Source organism: Pyricularia grisea (genome assembly GCF_004355905.1).
Source record: "Pyricularia grisea strain NI907 chromosome V map unlocalized Pyricularia_grisea_NI907_Scaffold_10, whole genome shotgun sequence".
Classification (NCBI taxonomy): domain Eukaryota; kingdom Fungi; phylum Ascomycota; class Sordariomycetes; order Magnaporthales; family Pyriculariaceae; genus Pyricularia; species Pyricularia grisea.
In genome coordinates, this window is record NW_022156722.1 from 133483 (window position 1) to 157350 (window position 23868).

Sequence of the window (23868 nt, forward strand, 5' to 3'; positions counted from 1 at the left end):
CTATCGTAGTACTCCGAAAATAATTCCTTACAACTGCCAGCGCATAAACCTTCCTCACCTATGCTCACTCACACACACCGAATTCCAGACACACACACACACACACACTCACTCACTCACTCCATATGTGCTCAACACCTCCAAAAATCTTCAACGTTGCAACCACATCGTGATAGTGGCCCCGAAGCGATGCGAGGATTATTGTAGGGGCTAGGCTTCCCCACAGACAATAACAATATTACCGTTTTCAACTCGGTATTCCTGCCCTGGCATACTCGGCAAACCTGGATTGAGATAATCAGCATCGCGTTTGCCCCATGCACCCACCACCTCCACATACTATAGTGGCAGCGTCTTATTCATGATCGTCGATGGCGGGCGATGTGCACAGGGGAAGAAAAAAGAACACGACTAGCACCCTTGCGCCGACATAACAGGTGGAGAATTGTTTGTATACAGTGTTGAAGTCCTCTGGCGAGGCAAGCCTTGCAAAAAAAATGGTAGGAGCATGAACAAAAACAATATAGCCCAAACAAAGCCATAATAATATTTATGAATAAATGCATTTAATGACAGATGGCCTGGACACACACACACACAGGGTCACCAAATTTCGCTCATTTCCGTTCCCAAACAACCATCCTCATCCCGAGGAAATTACAACTCCATGGTGAGCGAGTGGTCTACCACCACACACGATAGTCCCGCGTCCCTGGTTGTCCAACAAGAACAACAACAACAACAACAACCACCGGCAATGCTCGTCCCAAAGTACACCTACACGGGACCGGTGGACCACACGATCCCCACGGACCGCAGCCGAGCGGCGGGCAAGTCGGTCATCGTGACGGGCGGCGCCAACGGCATGGGCGAGGCCTGCGTTCGCGACTTTGTGCGGGCGGGCGCCTTTGTCACCATAGCCGACTGGGACGAGGCGCGCGGCCGCGAGCTCGAAAAGGAGCTCAACGACCCCGCCGCAGCAGGGGAGGAGGGTGCCAACGACGTTTGCGTCTTCGTCAAGGTGGATATTCGCGATTGGGATCAGGTCAAGGCCGTTTTCGAGACGGCCAGGACGAGGAGTCCCAGCAAAAGTGTCGACGTCGTCCTGGCCAACGCGGGCATCAGTAGGACTTCGGGGGATAGTTTATGGACGCTGCATGGTGAGCTTTTTTTTTTTTTTTTTGTTCTTATTTCCTGTCCTTTTTTAGACGTTCGGATCGAGAGGCAATTTTGTGTCATTGTGTCATTGTGTCATTCTGTCGTTTTGTTGTCATCCAAAAAAAGGGTTTTTTTTTTGCTGACAAGTGAGTGGAATCTTTAGATCCAAATGGCGACGTCACAAAACCTGATTTGAATATCGTCCAGGTCAACCTAATAGGAACACTGTACACGTGGAAACTAGCAGTGCACTACTTCCGGAAGCAACCCGAGTCAGAAGACCGTGACCGCTGCTTCATCATCACGGGAAGCTTGGTGGCTTACATTGACTCGCCGGCCAACTGGGAGTATACAGCAACCAAATACGGTTAGGTCTTTCTCCTATCTTGTGTTTGATTCGTTTCAACCTTTCAAAACCTCGGTTCCATCCGATAGTTCATGATTTGTTTGTTTGCTTGCCCTGAGGCTGACACTAAAGAAACAAAAAAAAAAAAAAAAAAAAAAAAAAAAAAAAAACAGGCCTCCTCGGTTTTATGAAAACAGCCCGCCGTAGCAGCTGGGAACAGGGCATCCGCATCAACTACGTCGCACCCTGCTACATCCGCAGTGCGATCCGAAGCCCTGAATACGAAAAGTCTTTGACGGATAGGGGGGTTACCTTTGGTGAACAGGAGGATGTTGCGGCTTGTATGATGCGGATAGCATGTGACCGGTCCATCGATGGTAAAACATCAGATTTCTCCCTCCACCTCTTGCCCAACCCCTCTTTTATTTTTTTCTTCTTTATTTTGGTTTACTTATGCAACATTAGACCAAAAGACTGGACTGACTTTATATGCATGTGGCTTTTGCAGGTCGCTCGCTCATGATCGTCCCCCGATCCATAGCCAAAGAGGGTTTTATGGATATTGATAGAGAAGACTTTCGGGACACGGAGAAGGATGCGTACCTGAAGCAGACACAAGAGACACAGCTGGTCATTATTGAAGACAAGTGGCGGGATGACTACACGGTGCCCAAGTATAAATAAGAAGAGAGCCTAAGGCTGTCTAGAATAATAACAAAAAAAAAAGAGAAAAAAAAAAAGAAAACAGGGCCCGCCGGTAGAGCCTGCCACTATGTTTTGGGCCTTGAAGCAGTTGACAATCAGTCAACAATGAAACCATAATCTCAGCACGCTGACTCCAGAGCAAAAATCTTCTACTATCTTTGTCTTTCTTTTCTGTCTGAACCTTCATGAATCATCCTCGTCCTTGGGAGGCTCCAAAGGTACCAATCCCTCCCTCTCCCTGAAAATGACCATCAAAGGCGGCTTCTTCCACACGATAAAGGCACGATGCTCATTCAGCCATTGGTCGGTGGCGCCGCCCTTGTAGTCCAAGCCGAGGTAGTCGAAGCGGAACAGGATCCGGCACATGACGAATCGCATCTCGATGTAGGCCAGGTTCTTGCCCATGCAGTCTCGGTTGCCGTAGCTAAAGGGCTTGAATACTGAAAAGTTGTCGTTGGCGAACCTCTTTTCGTACAGTGGGTGATCTGGCGGTAGGAACCTCTGCGGTCGGAAGTCGTCGCATTCCAGGAAGTGGTCAGGGTTGTGGTATGTGGCGAGTTGAGAGACTTGGACAATGGCCTATACGCAGCAGAAAAAAGTAATAGTTAATTTACTGGCGGCAACATCAGCAATGGTATGGGCATCGAAAAAAAAAAACCTACTCCTTTTGGTACATAGTAGCCGCCGACGGTACCACCAGGGCAAAGACGCGGAGGCATGTCAGGGGCCGGCGGGTGGAACCTAAGGGCCTCCTCGGAGCAGGCACGCAATATAGGCAAGGGCTCGTTGGAAACGGAGTGGAGGTTGATTTCGTCTTCGCTCTTGAAGGTCTTGCGAACTTCTTCAGTGGCACGCTCCATCCAGATGCGGTTCTCGGGCAGAGAGAACATGAAGGTGAGCACAGCCAAGGCCGTGGCCGTGGTCTCGCTACCGGCATTCATGATGATGTTGGCGTTGCGCTTCATCTCGACCTCGGAAAGCGCCTCATTGCTGGCTTTTTGGTTGAAGCGCAGCATGTAGCCGACAAAATCTTTACGGACAACCGGTTTTCCGTCGCGGCCGATGAGGTCGGTTTGAACTGGGGGGTCGGGACCTAGATCGATACGGGCTTTGGTCTTGGAATCGGCAATGCGACGGTTTTCCCAAAAGGTCTTGATGGTGCCGTTCAAGTCTAGCAGTGCCAATGGGGCTAGAATTGGTGAGGAGAAGAGGAAGAAACGGTTCAGAGTTGCGCCTTCAATACCCTTGATAAGGTTGCTAGTCCAGGGATGGTATTTGCCCTTCTTCAGAATTTGAAATGAATCTGCAAATGCCAGATCACCAACCACATCAAAACTCAGAAAGTTGAACCACATGGCCATGTCGAGAGGACCCTCTTTGGACCTCTTGGACAGTTGGCGGATCAGCATATCGACATAGTAAGTGATGACAGGCTCCTGCTCGTGCATGGCTGTGTTGCTAAAGCCGTAGGCAAGTGCTCGACGGTGGCGCTGGTGCCCCTCGCGTGTGGGCGAGGCCACAAGGCTTCGGTGAGAGTCCGGGCCGTAATAGCCTGGCAGTTTTGGCATTTCGGGATTGGGGGCTCGGACGGCGTGCACATCCTTCCACCCCACGACGCCATCTACAGCTAGTCGGTTGGGCGCCACCCGTACCACGTTGCCATACTCGGCGTGCAGGGCCCTGACCTTTCTCGCAAAAGTCCCTTCAACGTAGCTCTGGTACAGGTAAGGCATGCCCGTAATGGCTCGGATGGGCGGGCCTGGGAACTTGGCGAGCGGGTGGAAGTAAAGCCGGTATGTGGCCAGAAAAATCCAATAAACGGCGATCTGAGAGTCCAGCATTGTCAGTAACCTTTTTTGTTCAAGCTTCCTTGAAAATGATCATGGGCAACACTTACCCCTACACCCAGGATTTCCATGGCGTAAGTGACCCGCTCCGTAGTACTTTTGCCTGCGTACCACAGCAGGATATTTTCTGGAATGAGAGTAGACGTAGCCATTATCGCGAGCTTGGCTTCCAGAGCTGGAATCCTCACAACGCTCTCTTCTTGGGTATGCTCTGAGGACTTGTATGTTTTTTTCTGTTGTGCAAATATCACCACAGTAGAATCTAGTCAAGCAACTGCTGTTGCCAAATGTTGACTTGGGATTTACAGCTGCTGAATGCGCACAAAAGCCAGATCTTGAATGCGCTAGGGGCGGCTTCCTTTTATAAACTATCACCCCTGCTAAATAAAAATAGACCTGAATGATAGAGCATGGAGGATGTAGTCATGTTGTTCCGGGGTCGACGGGCAAGTATCCCCGTACGGAGCGGTCCGGGCAGCGGAGCCAAGATGTATATTTTTGGGATAAGTTGTGTAGTCTTTGAGCTGAAACCTGTTTCATACGATTTTCCCTTACTTGCTTCACTACCAACTGCTTGACTTACATGGCTAACTGACCAATATTCGTCCAGATTGTAGTCCGGAGGCTGATGGGGAACTTCCGGAGTCGCGGTTCGAGAATGGGGCCTCTACAAAATCTCTATGACAATTTGTGTTGCCGCAAAAGCTTGCGGGCTCATCCGAAAACATTTCATTCCCGGTGCCTGACATGTCGAATCATTTTGGGCAGGAGATCTTCCACGGACGAGGTCGAGTCAAGTTTTATTTCTCCGTTAACCGTTCCTTGCTACCGGCAAATTGGCAATGATCCGACAGAAAGATAGGCACCTCTTCAAAAATAGTCTTTTGCTAAACATACCCTGTCGGGTATCTAGGTATCTAGGTCACTATTAGCAAATGCCAAGTGTGCATTTCTCAGCCAGTCCACAAGGAAAGTGCCGGATCTGATCAAGTTATCCAGACCAACTTTGTTTACCCGATAGGAAATGCCACTGGTGCCATCACTTCATCAGATGGTTATAGTTGCCTCGCTAAGCTATGAATTGTTGAACCCCTAAATGGCCGTGCAACCACCAAGGATTCTTAGTATTGCCTTGGTGCTGCAGGCCAACTATGTTTCCGTACTCAGTGTCCAGTTTTTCCCCCATTTTCTTAGAGCATTGTCTGTTCGTTACACTCTTACGGCCACCCATATGCTTACGAATAGTTGGCTCTATTTAACTAAGATCCTCTCAGATTAGATTCGATGCACATTGTGCCGACCTCACTGGGGCTACCCATGCATCGATGCTGAGCTCCAACCGGTCCAGTAGTAGCGAATGTATCCCGATTATCGACATGGCTTTTGGTAAGATTGAAGCGGCATATCTTGTGGAGGTCTCGCGGGCAAACTAATAACTCTAATAAATTTGGCTAGCGAGAGCGTTCATCAGACGAGGCAGCTTGTATATTACCTCTCACGAGTGACAGTCAATAAAGGAACAAAAGAATGCTGCTATGCATCTTGCATGTCAAATTCTCGCCGATGACATTACCGTTTCATCAATTAAGTTCGGTTTCCAGCCTTGGAACAGCCGGGAGGATTGGGACGGTACTTTGGCAGTTTTCGTTGTCTACTGTCTCTGTGGCACCAGCTCTCATAGCAGGATCATAGTCCCGGGGGATATTGTAGCAAATCCCATTGGTAACGAGATTTGGTCCAGGGTCTCTGATGGAGAACACAAGCCAGGGAGCTACTCAGGCGTCTCCACGTCAGCTTCCCCGTGTACATCAATAAGACTGTCGGGCTGAAAACTCACCCTCGACATCCTCGCACATTTTCATAGCCAATATATCCCAGCGGCGGTCGCAAATAGCCTCAATATCCCGAAGATTGCTTGTGTTGGCATAGCAGTCCTTGAGTATCATTGCATCCCACGGGTGAGCCGAGCAGGTGGACTCGGGGCCTCTGAAGATTCGCACATTCTGTGACGAGGTACTCAGATATCCCCAGTCAAAGAGACCACCAGGAGCGCCCTTGACATTCACATTGACGATCATGGACTGGTATGGAGGAGATACTGAGGATGGCATGGCGGTTTCCGGAAAACCGACAAGGGCACCTCCAGCTTCGTGGATTCGTTTCTTGCAGAGATGATCGTGTTCAACAACCCACTCGAGCTAAAGTTGTAGAGACGCTGTCAGAACATGGTCAAGGTCTGTTGATGGGTAAGGCAACAGAACAGATGAAAATTATGCAGACCGTGGTAAATGGCAAGGCTGCCTGCTTGTAGACCTGATACACCGAAAATTTAGCATTGAAACATTTATCATTGCTTGCCGTAAGAGCAAACAAGAAAGCATCTTGCATCTTTACTCGAGGACAATAACTTACAATCTGGCGTACGAAACAGCCTTTGTCATAGGAAAACATATTGTTGGGGCTCCGAAGCAGCTCTTGGTCTCGTAAGCTCATATCTGAGCCTCGGAACCAATCGCCGGGCCTGCTCTTGAGCATTTCATGCATAAGAGAACGCTTGTTTTGGCGTGGGAACCGAGTCTGCATTGCGACTGCGGTATGAATATCTTTGCTGATTGCGGTTTGGACGCGACAAATAATAGCTGATAACAATGAAGCTCTGGCGGCCTTGTTTTTGTGCCCTTTTCAAGAATAATCTAGAGATTATAGGATTCAATATCGCTTTGCTTTGCGTTCTGTGCTTTCTCGACAAGAGGTGGAGTCAAATTTCCAACCAAGGGGAGCCAGAATTCTTGGTTGTACGTCGTGCCTTCCAAATCTGTTGAAGGCCTCTAGGAAGGGAAGGCACTGAATTTGTGGGCTGCCTGAGCAATCTGCCCTATCAGGTAGTCAAGGAAGAAGGTAGCTGCCTAGGCAGGCCTCAGGAAGGCTCCAAGAAATTTCAGCTTCTGCCTTGAACGAAGCCAACAACACTGATGGGGTAGTATTACTGCCTCTAGTTCCATTGATTGAAGAGTCCAGACCTTTCTGACACCTGCCCGCCAAGGCTGATGAGTTGCCCTGGCAGACCGTTGTCTTCCATGTCAAGGACTAGGTATGCTTTTATTCTACCTTATTCTACCATGCTCGCCGTTGAAAGCATCAATGGTAGGTAGGTACCTCATCTACCTGGTAACTCTGCTTCCCTAACCCTGCAAAAAACGCCTGAACTCACATCGACATCTATTGTTGCTCATCAATCATTTTCGTCCAGTGCACCTCCAAGACGCCTCGATGACTTGTTATCAGTTACTGCTTCACAAATATCCGCAAGGGTTCCTAAGAGGTATCCCAATTTTCTTCTCTATTCTTGAGTTGGTAGGCAACCTTGAACTTTGTATTCCATTCTATGTAGGACTTTACTCTAATTCCCCGCTCTAGCTCTTTAACTGGTGTTATTTCCTAGGCCGCTGCGCTAGTTCAGTTTGATATGGCCAGCAACTCGCAAGCACACCCCCTTCCAAACCTACCTACCTACCTACCTAGATACCTAACCGAGGTACCTGCCTACCATGTATCAACTCAACGAGAAGATGCTCGCCTTCTATGAGGCTCTTTCTCACTCTCGGCAGCACCGACCAGCGATAACAGTGCGCCCTTGACAGCCCGCATGCTGTATATTCGTTTCATCTCCCCCGGCCGCCGCCCACGGTCTGCTTGCTTCAAGCCATTCCGACCAGCTTCCTCCTCATCTGTGGCCGGCACAGCAACCTCCGCACCGAGCAAATCCTCCTTGTTGAGAAACAGGTCATCGGGCTTCAAGCCTTCTCTCCTCTCTCGTGCCAACCTGGTGGCCTGCCTCTGGAGGATGCTCACAACTTCATTTTCTACCGTGCGTGCGTTCCCGAAGCCTGGCTGTCCCCTCCCACGCCCGATCCTCTCTGCTACTTGTCGACAGTAGGGTCCTGAGAGTCCACCCTCACATCGCATCGTACCATTATACCGCTTGTCGATTTTGTACTGGAGGATATAATGGATCTCTTCGTCTGTGTAGTCGGAGAAACGCAGCTGGTGAGGAAATCGACTCCGCAGTCCCGTATTGTGTGCAAAGAAAGCCTCCATGTCGCTGTCGTAACCGGCGATTACAAAGACAATTTTACCAACTAGATTTTCGATCTCTGCTAACAGAAAATCCAGTACGGCGCCGCCGCCCTGATTTTTGCCCGAAGTGAGCTGGTAGGCCTCGTCAACGAAAAGAACACCGCCACCCGACTCCAACATGTTGGCTATAAGAGACTCGCAGCCTGACACGCCGAGGTGGGCGAGTTTGGCTCCCGTTGTCTCCTCGAATCTAGTCCCCGCGATGGCTCCAACAGATGTGAGAAATTTGCCGTACAGCCTTGCAACGGTCGTCTTTCCTGTGCGGAAATCCAAGTAGTATGTTAGCATACCGATTGTCTCTTCATAGGAGGCCCAGTGGACTAACCTGTTCCAGGATTTCCAAGCAGGCTAGCACCCCACCTCTCACCCTGCAGAGAGACATTCTGCCGCATCTTTGCATCGACCATATTTTGCATCATCAGGAAAGCTTCTTTGACTTCTTCAAGCCCCGTCATCTCCATCAGATCATCAAGGGCAGGACTTTGGGCACCTTCGGCTCTTTTCATATGCTCCCACTCCTGCCTAGCCTTGCTTGGGAGTCTCTGTAGGGGCCTGTGGTCCGCTAAGGGAGGAGTGGGGGCCCGGCTGGCAACAGCCACAGCCACCTGGGATAGCTTGCTTTCTTGTTTGCGCTTCACGGCGTCTTGGAGATTTTTCAAATTGTTGACCTCTTGCGCCAGCTTGTCCAGGTTCCTTTCCTCATCGATGATCTGTTGCATAACCCGTTGCGCTTGCTCCACCTGGTCCTTTATCTCCCGCAGCTGCTGGTTGTATGTGGACTGACGCTCCCATCGCATTCGGTTGAGTTCCAGGTTCAGATGAGAGCGTCTGTCCAACTCACAATCCTGGGCATTGAACAAGACCCGCTCTGGGCTTGGGCAGCCGGAGACGTCTCGGCTTGTGGCCAAGTCGCTCGCAGCCCTTTCACCAGTGCGGACTAACTGCTCCACCATTCCTGGAGTGCTGAGCGGATAGACTGCTTGGTGGGCTTTGAATGCAAGGTATCTAACATCAGCAGACGCGGCCGTGTACAAAGACCCTTGTTCGAGTACAGCCCTGACGTCTGATATATAATTGTAGTCATTCTCCCTGTTGCCTGAACTGGTCGCAACGTCGCACAACAACCAAGCAAATGGCAGCAAGCTCCCTCCGTGTAAAAAGCCGCCAAAAAATGCGGCAACCAAAGCCTGCCAAAAGGTAGGTGGGGACAAGATGGCGTCCAGGACCTCCCCGAGGAAGTGGCCGTCGGCCAGGGCAGCTATGGATGGGTCTGACAAGTAGCTGACGAGCACAAGTGTGTGTGCCTGGATGAAAACTGGCGACAGGTCTATCTGGACGCAGCTTCGCACCGCGTCTAGGCCATGAGGACTGCTGACGAGTGATTCGACGCAGCGGTCGGGGGAGTAGTAGTGGAGGGCTTCGATGAAGAGGATTGCATCTTCAGGGTAGTTGATCTTAGACTTTCCCTCCAAGAGGCTCCTGTAGTGCTTTCGGAGGCTGCGAGTTTTCTCGAGGTCTTTGGGCGGCGTAAAGGTTGGGTTGGGACGCGAATGTCTGGACAATGACAAGGCTGAATCGCCTGGTGATATTAGGGACATGGTGACGCTCCAGGCGGTACGTGAAAGGCTCTAGTACGGTGCAATGCCGAAGGACAAAGGGGCAAACAAGAAGGTCTTGGACGGGAGCAACGTCGATGTATTTATAGGTACGTATTTATTCGGATATGTTCACAAAGTACCGAGAGACTGGAGGGACTGTCAAATTCTAGCCGAACTGTTGCTATCAAAAACAGGTGCATTTACTCTCGGCTTCCAAGTCATTCATCTCATGTTGAAGTATGTTGAGGATAATAGTGTTGAGCAATACAGTACAGTAGTACATACGGTTCAGTTTGAACAAGGTAAGATCCGTGTATGGGTCCAATGACGGCTGAATGATGTTAGGCACATGCATCATGGCGCAACAGTCTCAATGATAGTTAATTATGCTGATTGCACGTGATATCTTTAGCGGTTTGCTAACAGTCCTCCTGGCCGAACAAAAGCTGACGTCCATGCACGGTCTGAAGAGACTTTCAACTCTGATGATTGGTCAGTTCTGTTCAGGCTTTTATTGGGACGACATGCAGTGTGACAAGGCGATGCACTGTCGCAACCACCTCTGAGGGAAGGCCAATGCGAGCGTAACCGATATTGTCTCTATCAGGGCTGTCGGAGGCCCACTGGTCGGCCTCCTGCGTTGCTTGGTTGCCAATGCTGAAAGCGTTCATACAGCCTCACATCCAAGTGAGGCTGTAGAATACAACACACACTCAAAAAACAGCAAGAGGAGGATGCCTAAAACATCGGTAAGATAGGTAGGTACCTCATGGGCGCCTGGCCGGGGAAAAGCATATATCTAGGAAGGAACCCGAACCCATTTGGCATGTGCAAAATGTCAAGTTCCCCCGTGGGCTTTTCTTTGGTGTCGAACGAGGCCAAACCCGAACAACCAGCAATCGTTATCTTCAACTTATCTCCATCGGAACGTTTCGAAACTTTGTTTATCATCTCTTGAACCGGACTCAAAGTTTGAGCATATCCTGCGACGTATTACGTGGTAGCCTTATCAGGAACCAAAATCCAGGCCACATGTCACACTGGCATCTCCGTGACGGTCGCACGGGCCGAAGCTCTTCCGAAACCTTGAGAGCTGGTCCGTCGAGACGCCCGGGTCAAAATGCCCTTGTGAGGCAGGCCCCGCCGCCACCTCTCGGTCCATTACTCGAGGAGGTGCGCATCCAAGACCTGGCCGACTCGGCAAAGGATCTGGCGGCATCTGCCGTCATCAAAGACAGCACCCTGGTGTCCTCGTACAACTGGCTCGGTGGTGGAGGGGGAGCACAAGAGCCTACAATCATAGTGCCAGGTACGTGTGAGGGGAGCATGATTTACATGCCGACGCGGCTCTTGAGCAGCGCCAAATACTTACTGACCTGGCTAAATTCAAACCAGGACGACCGCCTCGCTGGACTCCTCCGTCGAGTGCTAGCAGGCTTTGCGATGACCATAACAACTACGGCGGGGGCAGGTCGACCGGTACCCGCAAAGTATACCGGGACCAGAACGCGGCCAGATTTCCCAAGCATCCCATGGAGCCTGCCATTCTGGCAACCCTCGAAGTTGCGTCGGATTTTCTCGCAGATCACAAAATCGATGTTGTGGCTTGCGGAAGCACCATGGGTAGTCTGCTTCGATTTGTCAGAGGCCAGGAAAAAATGTTCCGCATGCTTGTAGAAGTCGTCGATGATGGCGTTTTCCTGGTCCGTAGAGAGAATTCCCCTACGGAGATTATCCCGGACATCAAAGGATTTGGTCATTCATTCGCAGACAACTACACTACCTGGGATTCAGATGTGAAGGGTTCGAAGTCACATCAGCGGATGGTGAGCTACCGGTTCGGGAACCTTAGATTCCTCGTCCGCTTTGAGGGAGACGGTTATTGCCAGGATGGTCCTGACGGTGACAGGCCAGTCTGGCACCCGAGCACGGAAAATCGCGTCGGTAACCGGACTAATACGCCCATATCTATTCATGATTTGGCCCAGAGCATGAGCAACGCCGGCGTCTCGGTCAGGGATGAGGCCAAGGGGGATGTGATCAAAATCCAAAAGTCTGGCGAACTGGTCGACCAGGAACTAGTTTTTGACCTCAAGACCCGCAGCTACGGAAGGGTAGATCAGCGCGAGGAGATTATGGAAGCCGAGTTGCAACGTCTTTGGGTCTCGGGGGTGAAAAGGTTTATCCTGGCCTTCCACACTCGTGGTTTATTTGATGATCATATTCCAATCACCCATGTCAAAAAAGAAATCGACACATGGGAATCGACCAACAGTGACGCTCTGGCGAAACTTGCGGCACTCATCCATCGTATCATTGCTCTGGCCCGGGCCCAACCGGATGGGAAGATTGAGGTCTGTCACTCCAAGGTTGGCATGCTCGAGATCCGTCAGCAGGTGGATGGTCTTGAAGGTGTCTTATCTCCAGAGACCAGGAATAGATGGATCGGCAGCCTAGCGGGAGCTAGGTTGGACGAGAATTGATGGGATGAAAAGGGCCTTGACAGCGACCGCCGTTGGGACGAGGAACTCAGCAACTTTGTTTGGTGCATGGTCCCTCGAGGAAACTGCGGGTACTGTGGTCGGTGAAATGAATTGTGAAGACGATTCAACCCAAGGTGTTTGCTTGTTTCGGCATGTGCAAAATTTCGTACCGCAATGAAGTTTGATTGGTGCTCATATCAAGTTTGCGTTTGTTGGTTTTTGAGTTTGGAAGGTGCGAGTAGCGCCAGGAATGGGAAGAAGGAGGGAATGTGCTGCTACAGATCATAGATGAGTGATTATCTAAGCAAATTCATTAAGTTAATTGCTTCTTCCTAAGTAAGTGCTGGACAGTGTGAGTGCGGGCAAGTAAGGGCGGCAAGTCAACAATTAAAGGATTTCGCCGAGTACGGCGTCTACACTAACAGCGATAAGATGCACCGCCAAATTTATTACCCATTGGAAACTCTTCCATGGTTACTCGATCTACCGTACGGAGATTTAACCTTTGCCCAGATGGACCGTATTGTGCCAACAAGTTTCTACTGTGACTTTCGTACTCCGTACCGTATGCGGCTAAACTGTAACGGCGAATATCTTGCTCAATTGGGGCAAACCTACCTACCTTGCTTACCTACCTAGGTACCTACCTTGCACACCAGTCGGCCAAATTGCTCCCCCACATAGTGCAGTTACTACGCAGTAGTTAAGCTGCATCACATCGGGAGATCAACCGACTTGATGGGATCGGATCCCCGTCGAGTCGTTCAACTCTTGTGATCATTGTGAAAATTATTCACCCATTCAATCACATGGAAATCCTAAACTACCAGGTATCCGTAGTCTAGTAAGTTCCATTGTACCCACTTAATTATTTCAGCGATGACTAAGGTAAATCAGTAGATCTACAAACTATTACTAGGTTCTAGAGTTCTAGCAGTAAGTAGGCAGCTTGGGCAGGCACCGTCGAATGGCATAGTGTTGTGAAAAAAAGCAAAGGATGATGGAGTGAGTGACTAGGTTATTTTAGCATCAAGGGTCAACTTCCCCTCATAGACCAGACTAGAGCTTCAGATACAGTCTAGACTAGTACTAGGATCTGATGCAATACTGTACTGTTACTGTACAGGAATCGAATTCCAATATTCAAAATTGCGGGCATGCATGACACAGAAAGTCAGCTTCACAAAGAATGGAGAGTGGCCGCATGTGCATGCATATTGACCCATAGTGATCAGGGAGATTTGGCTTGGCACCTGATACCATAGTACCCACCAACGTGCTGAGTAAAACGTTTTTTTAGGGGAGAAAAGAGCCCACCACCTTGAAATTCTCACCGAGTCTTTTCGTCGATTGTACTGTAGAGTCAGGGGGAGGGGAAAAAAGGAGATCGCTCGCTTCAATTGACGACAGAATTGATCTTTTGCTTTTGAAGGTATTTTATTCAGTTACCCTTGAACTATTTGGAAAACCCCAAAGATATCCGTGCCACTGCAACCAATCGAGCCCCGTCTATGAGAGTCTAGTCCTTCAGCTCCTTCCTCCATGTTCTCTGTAGCGTCGGTGTTGATAGCAATTAAATGGACCTAATTGATCCAAATAGTAAGCCACATTCTTGGGTTTGGCGCCGAGGAAATAAAAAAAGGATCTCAGCTCTCCGGGAAAATAAAACAAATTAAAAAAAAAACCACAGGGAGATCCATAAGCAGCGAAAGGCCGACCAGTAAGGTCACACCACCGCCAAGACAACTGCAAGGTTCTCACAGGAACACGAAAAAAAAGGCACAGGATTTTGTGTGCATGCACCAGGGGGTGCTACTTTGTTACTTGGCTTGACTCCTCCACAGCAAGAATTGAGGAGGGGCACAGCGGCCATTGAGCCCGCCCAATCCACGACTCCGCCTCCATGCCGTGCCTGGGTTTTGCTTGTTTTTGCCGAACCTCCCTTTTGCATTCCAAAAGGTCAGGACCTAGTGTCCCCACCTGCATGCTTGTTGTGTCCATCCCGAAGCTTTCTTTTGCCCTTCCCTCGCGTCAATCGCGACCAGGTCCCAGTTGCATTTGTCTGGCTTCTTGTTTTTTTGATCTCTCAAAACATCAAGGAAGAACCACATCACACTCGTTTGTAGAAGATCGTTCTATTTGTTTTCTTTTTTTGGTGGCCGTTTTGTCTTGATTCTCTTTTTGCCCCCCATTTTTTTTTTTAATCCATCCCACAGTTTTGCCTTCCCTGTGTGAATTTGGCGTAACATCCTGGGTATCCATCATCAGTTTTGGAACAGCGGTTGCATTAGCACAGCCGGAATTCATCAAACTCTCCCCAGCATTGACTCGGTCTTCCTGGACAAAGTGAATCGCACGAACAATTTGAGCACCGACGAGGAGTAATAGCAAATACCTTAGCTACACCAGTCCGATCCATCTGGGGAATAATAGCAAGAAGCAACAAAACCCACCTGCAGTCAATCATTTTTATACCGGGACGCGACATTGCGGTATTCGACGGCTCCCACACACTGCTGCCCCCTTTTGATCGAGGCCCTCGACCGATCTCCACCTTGCTTACCCTCGGGTCCGTTTAAGCGACCCCCGTGCAAGCAAGCACCGCGCCGCCGTCGAAAGACAGTCGTCTCACTTTGGCTCAGTTGATCGATCACCTGGTCAGGCTACCGACCTACGCACAGAGACAAGCGCAAAATCGCACGGCTAGCTGGTTAATTGACTTTTTCTTGCCCGCTCACGCCCGACGCACGCCGACGAAATCTACGTTTGACAGCCGCCTTGACGTGCCGAAACACAACCATATTAAGCAGGGCGAAGAGACTAAGGGTTGTCCGGCGGACGCAACTGGGGAGACGACCAAGGCCTCGATAATCACGACGTTGTTGGACAACAAATTCTGACGACAAAGTTGCGATTACCTACAAACTCGATTCGCTGTCGGTATCCTCTGTCGGACCGTAAAAATCCTCGGCTCGCTGTACGATCTGTCTGGTGGACTGGAGGTGCCGTATTACGAAAGCTATAGTGTGCTGTAGCTAGAGCACATCCACAGCATTCGTCATGGGTAAGTGAAGACAGGCCAGATGTAGTAAAGGGGGCTCCATCTCGTCCAGTCTACAGAACATCCCCAAGACTGACTTCATGTTCTCGTCATAGAAACATTCGTCCCATTTTCTACCCTTCCCGCCTGCGCAGGGCAATGCGGTGCTCTATTCGATTCCAACGGAGCCTGCGCACCCTCCGGAGTGACATCGGCGCCTTCGGCCATCGCCTCGTGCTTCTGCTCCAACTCGAAAGTCACACCATTTAGCACCGGCACGGCCGGTGTATGCGATAACGCCTGCACCGCGACCCCAGGCGACTTTGGCAGCATCCGGAACTGGTTCACCTCGTTCTGCGCGAACCCGGCCACCGTCACCAGCCTTGGCCAGATCGGGTCCAGTAGTTCAACCTCAACGGCCATACCGGCGCAGACCGACAATGGGGATTGGTGAGTTTGTTCCTTGAAGCTAGTTTTTTGTTATCAGATGCATCGACAGTTAACTGACCGGTTGTTTTCCCCTCCATCACATAGGCTGTCGAGTCATTGGCAATGGGTTGTCTTTATCGTAGTTGTCGTCGTCGGAATATCATGCATCTGGATTGGCGCCTGCGTATGGCGTCGCCGTTACCTACGCAAGAGGGATCGACAATACGCGCTTGGCAAGCGTCTAGGCGCAGCCGGCGTTGGCGCCAACGCCACCCAGCAGGGCACCACCGGCTCTACAAACGGCAACATGTCGTCACGGTCCGTCCATGTCCCCTCTGCCGGCATGTTCGACGCCGCACCAATATCCTCGGCCGCACACTACGGTCCCGAAACGGAGAAGGAGAAGCAAGCGAGGATGAAGAAGAAGTGGAACCCAACCTCGAGGACATGATTGTCTTGTCATGCATTTTCCCCCTTCCTCGTTTTGCGAGGCCTGCTGTTTAATGATCTTGAAGTTCTAAATCCGGAGTCGATGGAGTTTTTCTGGTGAATTCATCCATGTTCCCATTTTCAGGTGTCTGGTTCTGTCTTGTGGAAATCTCCCTTGTTAGATTCACTTTTTTTTCATCGACTAACATACCCCCTTTGTTTACACTCTTCACATTTTCTCCATTTGGCATTTTGGCGCTGCGAGGGTCGGCGTTGTCTTTCTCTCTTTTTTTTTTCCTTTTCAGGCTTCTCATAATTGGTACTACTAAGGAAATCGAGGGACGTTTGCTCATAGCTCTTCTTTTTTGTTTTGTTTTTGTTTTTGCGTCATCTTGCAAAAGGCGGGGGAAAACTCCTCTCTACAGTCCCACTTGTTTATAGCCTTTTTGTTCCCTGACATTTACGCAAGCCCGCAAAAAATAAAATAAAAAAAGATCCGAAGCGAACCGGAGAAAAGGATGATAGATAGAATGCATCGAGAGTTACGCCACTTGATAGTGTGGCTCCCTAATCTGGGGCGCCCGGCTTTGTCAACACAAAATTTTTGCCGATCAATATATTTGTGGAGCTATTACACTCTTTGTCATAAGCCTGGACTTGCATTATTCAGTCTGGTCTCTCACAATTCTGGCGAATCTGGTATACCAAGGCAGATATCACATTCGTGTTGGCGTTGTTTCAATAAACTTTACAGTATACCGTTTTATGGGGCTACCCGAATGAAACCGAAGCTCCTTGCCTGAGAGTCTGTCCCCTGAGTACGCATTCATGCCCTGTCTGTCCCCAGCTCAAAATTGACATCAAAAGAATAGAGACATAGGTAGTTATGCAGAGTCATTTGCACGTCAACAGCTGTCCAAGAGCTCCAATTAGGGCAAGAATTCATACTAGTTATTATATATCATATTCGTAAAAGGGATGGATATAAACACTCTTGATCCGCCGGTTTTTTTCTGTAGTCTGAATCTGAATCGCCGACCCTTTCCCTCTTTCCCTAGAACCATATCCCAAGTCTCAAATAACAATGCTGCCTCTTTAGGTGATAACACGTGGTCATATGCATCCATGATAGAAATGACGAGGACAATATCAGGACAAAGCTTCTAGGTAATACTCACCCAGACGCTATCATGCCAAAACAAATGTCCGCTGAGCTTTGCAATTCCGACAAAAAGCCACCTAGTTCTTTTGCGACGACCCGTTCACGCCAAGACCCTTTTGCAGCCTGGCCTGCTCTTCGTCCGCATCCATGTAGAGGTCAATAAGGCAGCTAGCCGACCAAGCCTGCGTTGGGCACTGTTGCGATTGAAAAGGAAAGAAAGTTTTAGCCACGAGGAACTCAAAATGACGTGTAAAAGTGAGCAGACATAGAATGGGTTTATAAACTTACCGAATCTCCACAGAATCCTCCATCTTTCTGTGTCAGCTCCTGCAGACCAGCCCAAGGGCTCTCTTTGATCATGGCCTTGCAGCCCATCAGTCGCCTTGTGACCTGCTGGAACGCCTCGGTGGCCGCGCTCTCGCCGTCTTTAGCCGAATCCGTGCGTTTCAGGAGGAATTTGAGCAAGGCACGCAGGAAGAATCCCGTCGGCCATACCCACTCAGGTCCCTGGTGGTAATTTCTGCCCTTTGATGTTGCAAAGTCGGTGCTGTCTTCGCTGTTGACGTAGTAGGGTCTGTAGTTGAGGTCCGCCGGATCCAATGTTGCCATGCCCTGAGGCCCGCGAAGGACTTTGTCGGCGATGCAGAGCGCGTGCATGGCGTGGGCGTCGTCGAACAGGTCTGGCGCAACAGTCATCGCGATAGGGAAGTTCGGCCTGAGTTGGTAATCCTCATACTCCTTGCCGGACCGGTACAGGTCCTTGTAGATGCCACGACGGTTGATGACCGACGGGTTGACATCGTATTTCGAATCCTCCGAAGGATCGAGCGGGACAAAATAGCAGCGCTCAAAGTTGGCCTTTACCTTCTCGGCCCAGTCCGCATATGACACGTCCACGTTGACACTCTTGGGATCCTGGTCGGGACCAACGGTAGCCTTGCTCACACCACTGTAGGGAAACTCGCCAGCGGAGTGCAGCTTGGCTAGCCACTTGACTGTGCTGTACATTAAACCTGTGATCTCGACAGCTGCGCCATCACGAGGGGTGCCGGGAACACCCTTGGATCCAGCCTTCTCGCTCTCGCCCATCTTGTCCATCCAAGTGCCGCAGTTGAACTGGTTGCCGCCGAGTACAAAGCCCGTGTCCCAGTCGACTTTGACCTCGAGATCAAAGCCCTTGTCGCTCATCTGCATATCCAAGCTGGGCCCAGCGTTGGCTTCACGGAAAGACATACCACTCGCATGACGCTGCAGTGCCTCTTGTATGATGTCCCTCACAGTGCTCTGTGTGGAGTAGGCACGAGAGTCTTCGGCGTCGAAGTATGTGTCGTCATAAGGGAGGAAACGACGCTTCACCTTCTCGTCTAGTAGAGAAAGGCCGTTTGGAACCAAGCGCGTGTAGTCCTGGATACACTGCAGGAAAAACCAGATGGAATCACGGGCATTGTATCGGGGTGTGCGTCCAGCACCCAGAAGGTTGGGTATCATGCCGTGCTTGAGAACACTTGCAAAGGCGAGTATATGTTCCCTGGCCTCGTCGAATCGTCCCGTACCGAGGAATAGTCCCCTCAGCGAGATGAAAATATCTCTGCCCCAACATCTTGCCCAGTCAACGGCGAAATGCGGCAGCCCAGCAGCCAATGACGGAACCAGATGATCGGGATACAGCGACGCCGACTTGACAATCCCCGTCTCCTGTGTACTGACCATGGCAAGGCTCTTGAGGAACCACTGACCCTTGGCTACGTTCTCATTCATTAGCGAAACACTGCGTTCAAAGCAGGCCATGTACGCCGTACGCATGACCAGGGCAAAGTAGCGTGGGAGCAGGAAGCTTGGGATGCCACGGATGGCATCAAAACGGTCCTTTAGCCATCGCGTAGGCTTTTCGAGTCGTGAGAACTCTGGCGTCTTGGAGGCCCGTTCGAGTCGGCCGATGATGTAATCCAAAGCCCACTGGCCCTCGCGGAGGTTCTGGCACAAGGGGTGTGCGAGGTTATTGTCCCGGATTATACCCTCGAGGAGACTCCACCAACCCTGTAGACCGGCGTATACAAGGTTTCCGTGGCTGGGTATACCGTAGACGCCGTCGCTTCCCCCACTCCAGTCGCGCTCTTCAGCCTCACATCGGTACATCATAAAGTTCATGTCGATAAGGTTAAGTCCAGCAAAAGCATCCTGAGCGTGCGAAGTAACATAAGTGTCCAGACCGGCCGAGTGCTCGGCGGCAGGGATGTATGTTTCGAACAAGGCAATACTGCCAGGGGGGAAACGATCACGGACGGTGATGACTGTGTCACTGCCCTTGACTTCCATTCGAATGCCAGGAAGGTCAATCACACGGCTAGGAAGTCCGCGAAGATGTTTCTTGTCTTCGAGCACATTCTTCCTCGCTTCCTCGCTGTCGTCCACCTCGAGTGTCCAGCTGCCCAGATGTCTGACCTTGGTTCCAGTGAGATGAACGGGGTTGAAGGCACCGTTGCCATTGCCATATCCAGGATAGGCAGTGTGGGCAATGAGGAAGTATCCCTTCCGCGACTGTGGGTGAACTCTGTGCACGGTAATGTACTGATCCTCGTGGTGAATGTGCGTCTCGTCATATCCGTCCTTGCCCATCAGAGTGTGGATTTGGTTCATCAGCTTTTTGAGTCCACCAATGCCACCTTTGCCGCTTCCGACCTTAACTTCCCGGACAGACGACTCGGAGGTGTACAGGCGGGTCTCATTGACCAGGTCGACGAGCTTGGGGTAGATCTCGTCATAGCCCATGACGCTACCGGTCGCACTTGCACACATGCTGACCAGTGCAGCGTTGGGCAGAGTATCTCTTGCATCACGCTTCTGTGCCGGAACCTCGTTGTCGTGAGTGCAGTCCATGAAGAGAGCTTGCACGGGGGATGGTTTGATGCGGCGGATAATTTCCCGCGAGGACCACATTTCATCCGTCGTTCCACCATTGACCTGTGGCGATTGGGGATGCGGTGAGGTCGGCGAGGCATCGCCCCTAGAGACCTCGTCCACTTCGAAGCTACCAATCGGTCGACCTCCATGGCGATGGACAAGGCGGCTGAGCTCGCCAGTGCTCCATGCCTGCATGGCTTCTCGGATCAATGAGCTCAACCCTAGTCGCTTCACAAAGACGTAGTCCATTTCTTCACTTCCGGTGAACAGCTCACCACACACATACAAGTCAGGGCGGACCCGCCTGGCCTCGTCCAGTATGTGCTCAGCGACGTGGATAGGCGTGGAATGCGCGTTGTCGATGCGGAAGCCAGCAAAGTATTTGGCGAGCATCCGCGAGTACTTGGTCATCCGATCCCATAGGTATGGGCTGTCTTCAGGACCAGCGCCATAGCGCAGCTTCACACAATCGCCCCAAACGATGACCTCGCGACGGAGGTACACACGCGAATCCGGTCCTGCATTGTCCACGAGGGCATTTCCACCCCACACCCAACCGTTGTTGACAAGGACAAGGTCCTCCTTCTTGTGCTTGGCCGTCTTGTCATTTCGGGGTAGACGGGTGAAGTAAGTCTCCACTAGGGGGTTTGCCTCGTTTATCGGTCCCAACTTCGGGCCATGCTCGTCCAAACGTACGTACTTGATCCGATTGAAAGTCTGTTCAAGAATCTCGGCACTGTCCTTGTCGTACTCTTCGTAGAAAGGTACGTTGACGGCCTGGAGAATCTCGATCATCTTCTGTCGGGCAGCACCAGAGTCTGGACCTTGGTGACCCTCGGGTCGCCCTAGCAACGCATCTAGCACGCCTGCAGCCACTTCCGGCACCACCTTGCGCCTGAACCGCTCGCCCATGCGGTCGGTTCCTGAAAGGCCATACTTGATGACGTACTGTGCCCGTTCTGCCAAGCTGGCGGATTTGAGCCCGGCAGGACCCTCAGACCCAAGGGATCCATCGGGGAAAGAGCCTTTTCCGGCAGCCCAAGCTTCCACAGCGACATCAGCGTTGGATTCTACGTCTACCACATAGTACTCCCACATACGGATGGCGCTGATGACATCCTTCTTGACAGCATCCATGATGGCCAGAACATCTGCCTCTGACTTGACATCTGTTGGTAGACCTAGCTTAGCCAGATTGAAGCCAAGCTCGAGAAGTTTGGTGTCAATGAGGAAGGGCAGCTCAAGCCATGGCGCCGTTGTCAAGTTGTAGCCAGCCTCGGGATGCTCCAGCAACCATTCGCTGTTGTCAGCTGTGTGATTCAAGACAATGTCGGTCAAGCTAAGCAGGGAATGGTTCTTCTCCAGGCTTTCAACAAGCTTCTTAATGTCCTTCTCGCCCTCCGGGAAGCATTCCGGGTCCCAGCTTAGCTGGTCATACAGACTGTATGGTGAGTTGGACGTTCCACGCGTCTGCAAAGGTGTGAAGTGAATCATGTTGTAACCGCGGTCGCTAATTCCTCGTAGGTGGCGCTCCCAGTCATTGGGGTATTTGCCCATGAATTTGCTAATGACCGAAAAGATGGACAAGGCGGGCAACGGCAGTGGCCGCCCATCGAGCTGCAGCCTTGGTGCGACATCGATGTAGTACAGCTGTGTCTTCTTCTTGTCGTTGGATGATGGTGAGGAATCGGCACCAGCAGTCTGCTCGAGGTTGGGAAGCTCGGCGAATGTGGTGTAAAAGGCATAAGCGCCAGGCAGGTGGACAGGAATCGAGATTTCGATTGTTCGATTGAAGTCGGGCACAAGTCTGTGGGAAGATAGTTTAGTCTCGTTGGGCTACTCCACCTTGACCTGGACGACAAAGAAGCAACGCAGCCAGCTTCTTGACATGGTTGCATAACTAATTGACCCGGAACGAAGAGGTGTCTTGCTTACTTGAACTCCCGGAACTGATCTCTGCGAAACTCCACTCCAGGCTCCGGAATATTTACCCACAAGCTGCCTTGACGACAGATGCTCGAGGTGCCCTCTATGGCAAACCGGATGGTAAACGGCTCGTTCGACTTAGGCGCGAGGTAAATGTACTCGCCCTGGACTTGGGGCGACCCATCGTCGTTGAGAGGTAGGTAGTACACCTCGTTGGAAATCATTGTCCTTGGTATCATGTCGGAGAGAGAAGCGGGCAAGAATGGAGCCCCGCGTCTGGAGATATAAATACAGTAGGTGGAGTAGTGGCCTTGGGGAGCTCCAACACTAATCCCGCCTCAACGGGTTCCACATGTGGGTGCGAGCCAAAGTGTTGCAAGGTTTGCGAGACGTTTGAGCGCGGGCTCAAGTACTATTGGCGGCAGCAAAGAAGTAAAAATAATGTAGCGAGTTGCAAAGTAACCGTGAAAATGAGGGAAATAGCGAGGCCGGATCCAAAGTCAACAAAAAAATATGTTTGCAGAATCAATCAGGTCATTCGGCTAAAGTCTGTTCCTGGACGGACCAAGGTGCATTCGTTTGTCCTTTGCGGTTAGGTTTCGTTGACGTCGTCGCAAGTTGAGGCCGTGCAGCGATTGATGGTAAGCGTCGCGTCGATGTCGCAAGAGAATGCCTCAAGACATCAGGGGGAAAAGATCAATGCGAAGCGGATTGCCTGCCAAAATTCACAGAAGGAGCAAACATCCACTGAAAAGGCAACTGCAAGCAGCAGAACTCGAAGGTTTTATGGGGGTGGCACAAAACGGCGCATTAAGAAATAAAAAAACAAGATAGCTTGCAGCTACCAGAGCTAGGTCTAGAACTACCTAGTCTCGAGGTAGCCTTGTCTATCGGGTAGCTCCATGCTCCGAATGAGCCGGGATCATTGAGATTGGATGGATGGATGGGAAGCAGGCATCCTCACCGACTGGCAGGTCGTTTCGAGCGACACGACTTGTGCCCGTGAGCCGTCAAGTCGTGGTTTGTGCGACAAGCAGGAAGCACCATACGTGCTGGATTTGCTAGCTCCTTGCACATCCGGAGCTAATTTTCTCAACCCGCCAGGGGCCAACCAACGTTGCTGGGACTATCAGACACATGGCATATGGAATCCACTCTCAGAACTCTCAATCGCCGATCGCTTGTTTTTTTTTTTTTTTTCTCTTGCTCTTTTCGCATGTAGCCCTCTTGGACTCCCTCTCTCTTTCAACTTCCATCGACGGCTCTTGCAGCATGCGAGGTGAACCACCCCACCATGGACAAGTCAAAGACTGAATCAAAGGCTGTTGATCATTCTAGGCAGGTACCTTTCCTAACTACCTACCTACCTTACCTGACTGCTCTTGATAACCCTGTCCAGTCCGCGGCGGAAAGGTTTCACACACTAACCGGTAGAGTTTAGCTCGTCTTTCTCGTCTAGGTAGGTACCAGCAAGTTATTGAGTTGTAGACCCGACAAGACGGTGACCTAGTGGTGGCTTGGCGACCTTGGCTTACCTTACCGGCTTGTTCAACAGCCTTTGCAAGTTGCAGGTAGACAAGGGGCAGCCTTCAGGAGTGCATGGCCTGCATGCTTTGTCCGAGATTCCTGAGAGGTCCTTGTTCGCGATTGCGACCATGAGGGGGTTGCAATGAATGAAGTGTTTTTGGCATCATCAGAACATGATTA

At 50.9% G+C, this 23868-nt stretch overlaps 7 protein-coding genes across 7 annotated transcripts; 3 read left to right on the top strand and 4 right to left on the bottom strand.

The window, feature by feature from the left end:
* The first annotated feature begins 89 nt into the window (after positions 1–89).
* Positions 90–2260, top strand: PgNI_11546 (uncharacterized protein). Its single transcript, XM_031131512.1, has 5 exons — positions 90–500; positions 602–1160; positions 1322–1525; positions 1678–1881; positions 2013–2260. The coding sequence occupies exons 1-5, from the start codon at positions 498–500 to the stop codon at positions 2186–2188; spliced, it is 1146 nt and encodes a 381-aa protein (XP_030976672.1). The 5' UTR covers positions 90–497; the 3' UTR covers positions 2189–2260.
* A 132-nt stretch (positions 2261–2392) lies between these two features.
* PgNI_11547 (uncharacterized protein) lies at positions 2393–4208 on the bottom strand (the record flags this gene model as incomplete). Its single annotated transcript, XM_031131513.1, has 3 exons — positions 2393–2788; positions 2872–4035; positions 4107–4208. The coding sequence occupies 3 exons, from the start codon at positions 4206–4208 to the stop codon at positions 2393–2395; spliced, it is 1662 nt and encodes a 553-aa protein (XP_030976673.1).
* Positions 4209–5315: 1107 nt separating this feature from the next.
* Positions 5316–6639, bottom strand: PgNI_11548 (uncharacterized protein; the record flags this gene model as incomplete). The annotated part of the gene is made up of 4 exons (XM_031131514.1): positions 5316–5485; positions 5894–6254; positions 6337–6369; positions 6469–6639. 4 exons carry the CDS (start codon positions 6637–6639, stop codon positions 5316–5318), a joined length of 735 nt encoding a protein of 244 aa, XP_030976397.1.
* A 975-nt stretch (positions 6640–7614) lies between these two features.
* On the bottom strand, positions 7615–9836 carry PgNI_11549 (uncharacterized protein; the record flags this gene model as incomplete). Its single annotated transcript, XM_031131515.1, has 2 exons — positions 8519–9836; positions 7615–8450 (listed from the first exon to the last, which is right to left on the bottom strand). Exons 1-2 carry the CDS (start codon positions 9789–9791, stop codon positions 7615–7617), a joined length of 2109 nt encoding a protein of 702 aa, XP_030976398.1. The 5' UTR covers positions 9792–9836.
* Positions 9837–10579: 743 nt separating this feature from the next.
* Positions 10580–12582, top strand: PgNI_11550 (uncharacterized protein). The gene is made up of 2 exons (XM_031131516.1): positions 10580–11100; positions 11187–12582. Exons 1-2 carry the CDS (start codon positions 10824–10826, stop codon positions 12272–12274), a joined length of 1365 nt encoding a protein of 454 aa, XP_030976569.1. The 5' UTR covers positions 10580–10823; the 3' UTR covers positions 12275–12582.
* Positions 12583–14266: 1684 nt separating this feature from the next.
* On the top strand, positions 14267–16899 carry PgNI_11551 (uncharacterized protein). Its single transcript, XM_031131517.1, has 3 exons — positions 14267–15338; positions 15431–15764; positions 15849–16899. The coding sequence occupies exons 1-3, from the start codon at positions 15335–15337 to the stop codon at positions 16192–16194; spliced, it is 684 nt and encodes a 227-aa protein (XP_030976568.1). The 5' UTR covers positions 14267–15334; the 3' UTR covers positions 16195–16899.
* Positions 16900–17107: 208 nt separating this feature from the next.
* On the bottom strand, positions 17108–23080 carry PgNI_11552 (uncharacterized protein). The gene is made up of 3 exons (XM_031131518.1): positions 22171–23080; positions 17623–22042; positions 17108–17528 (listed from the first exon to the last, which is right to left on the bottom strand). The coding sequence occupies exons 1-3, from the start codon at positions 22398–22400 to the stop codon at positions 17412–17414; spliced, it is 4767 nt and encodes a 1588-aa protein (XP_030976567.1). The 5' UTR covers positions 22401–23080; the 3' UTR covers positions 17108–17411.
* Between the last annotated feature and the right edge of the window lie 788 nt (positions 23081–23868).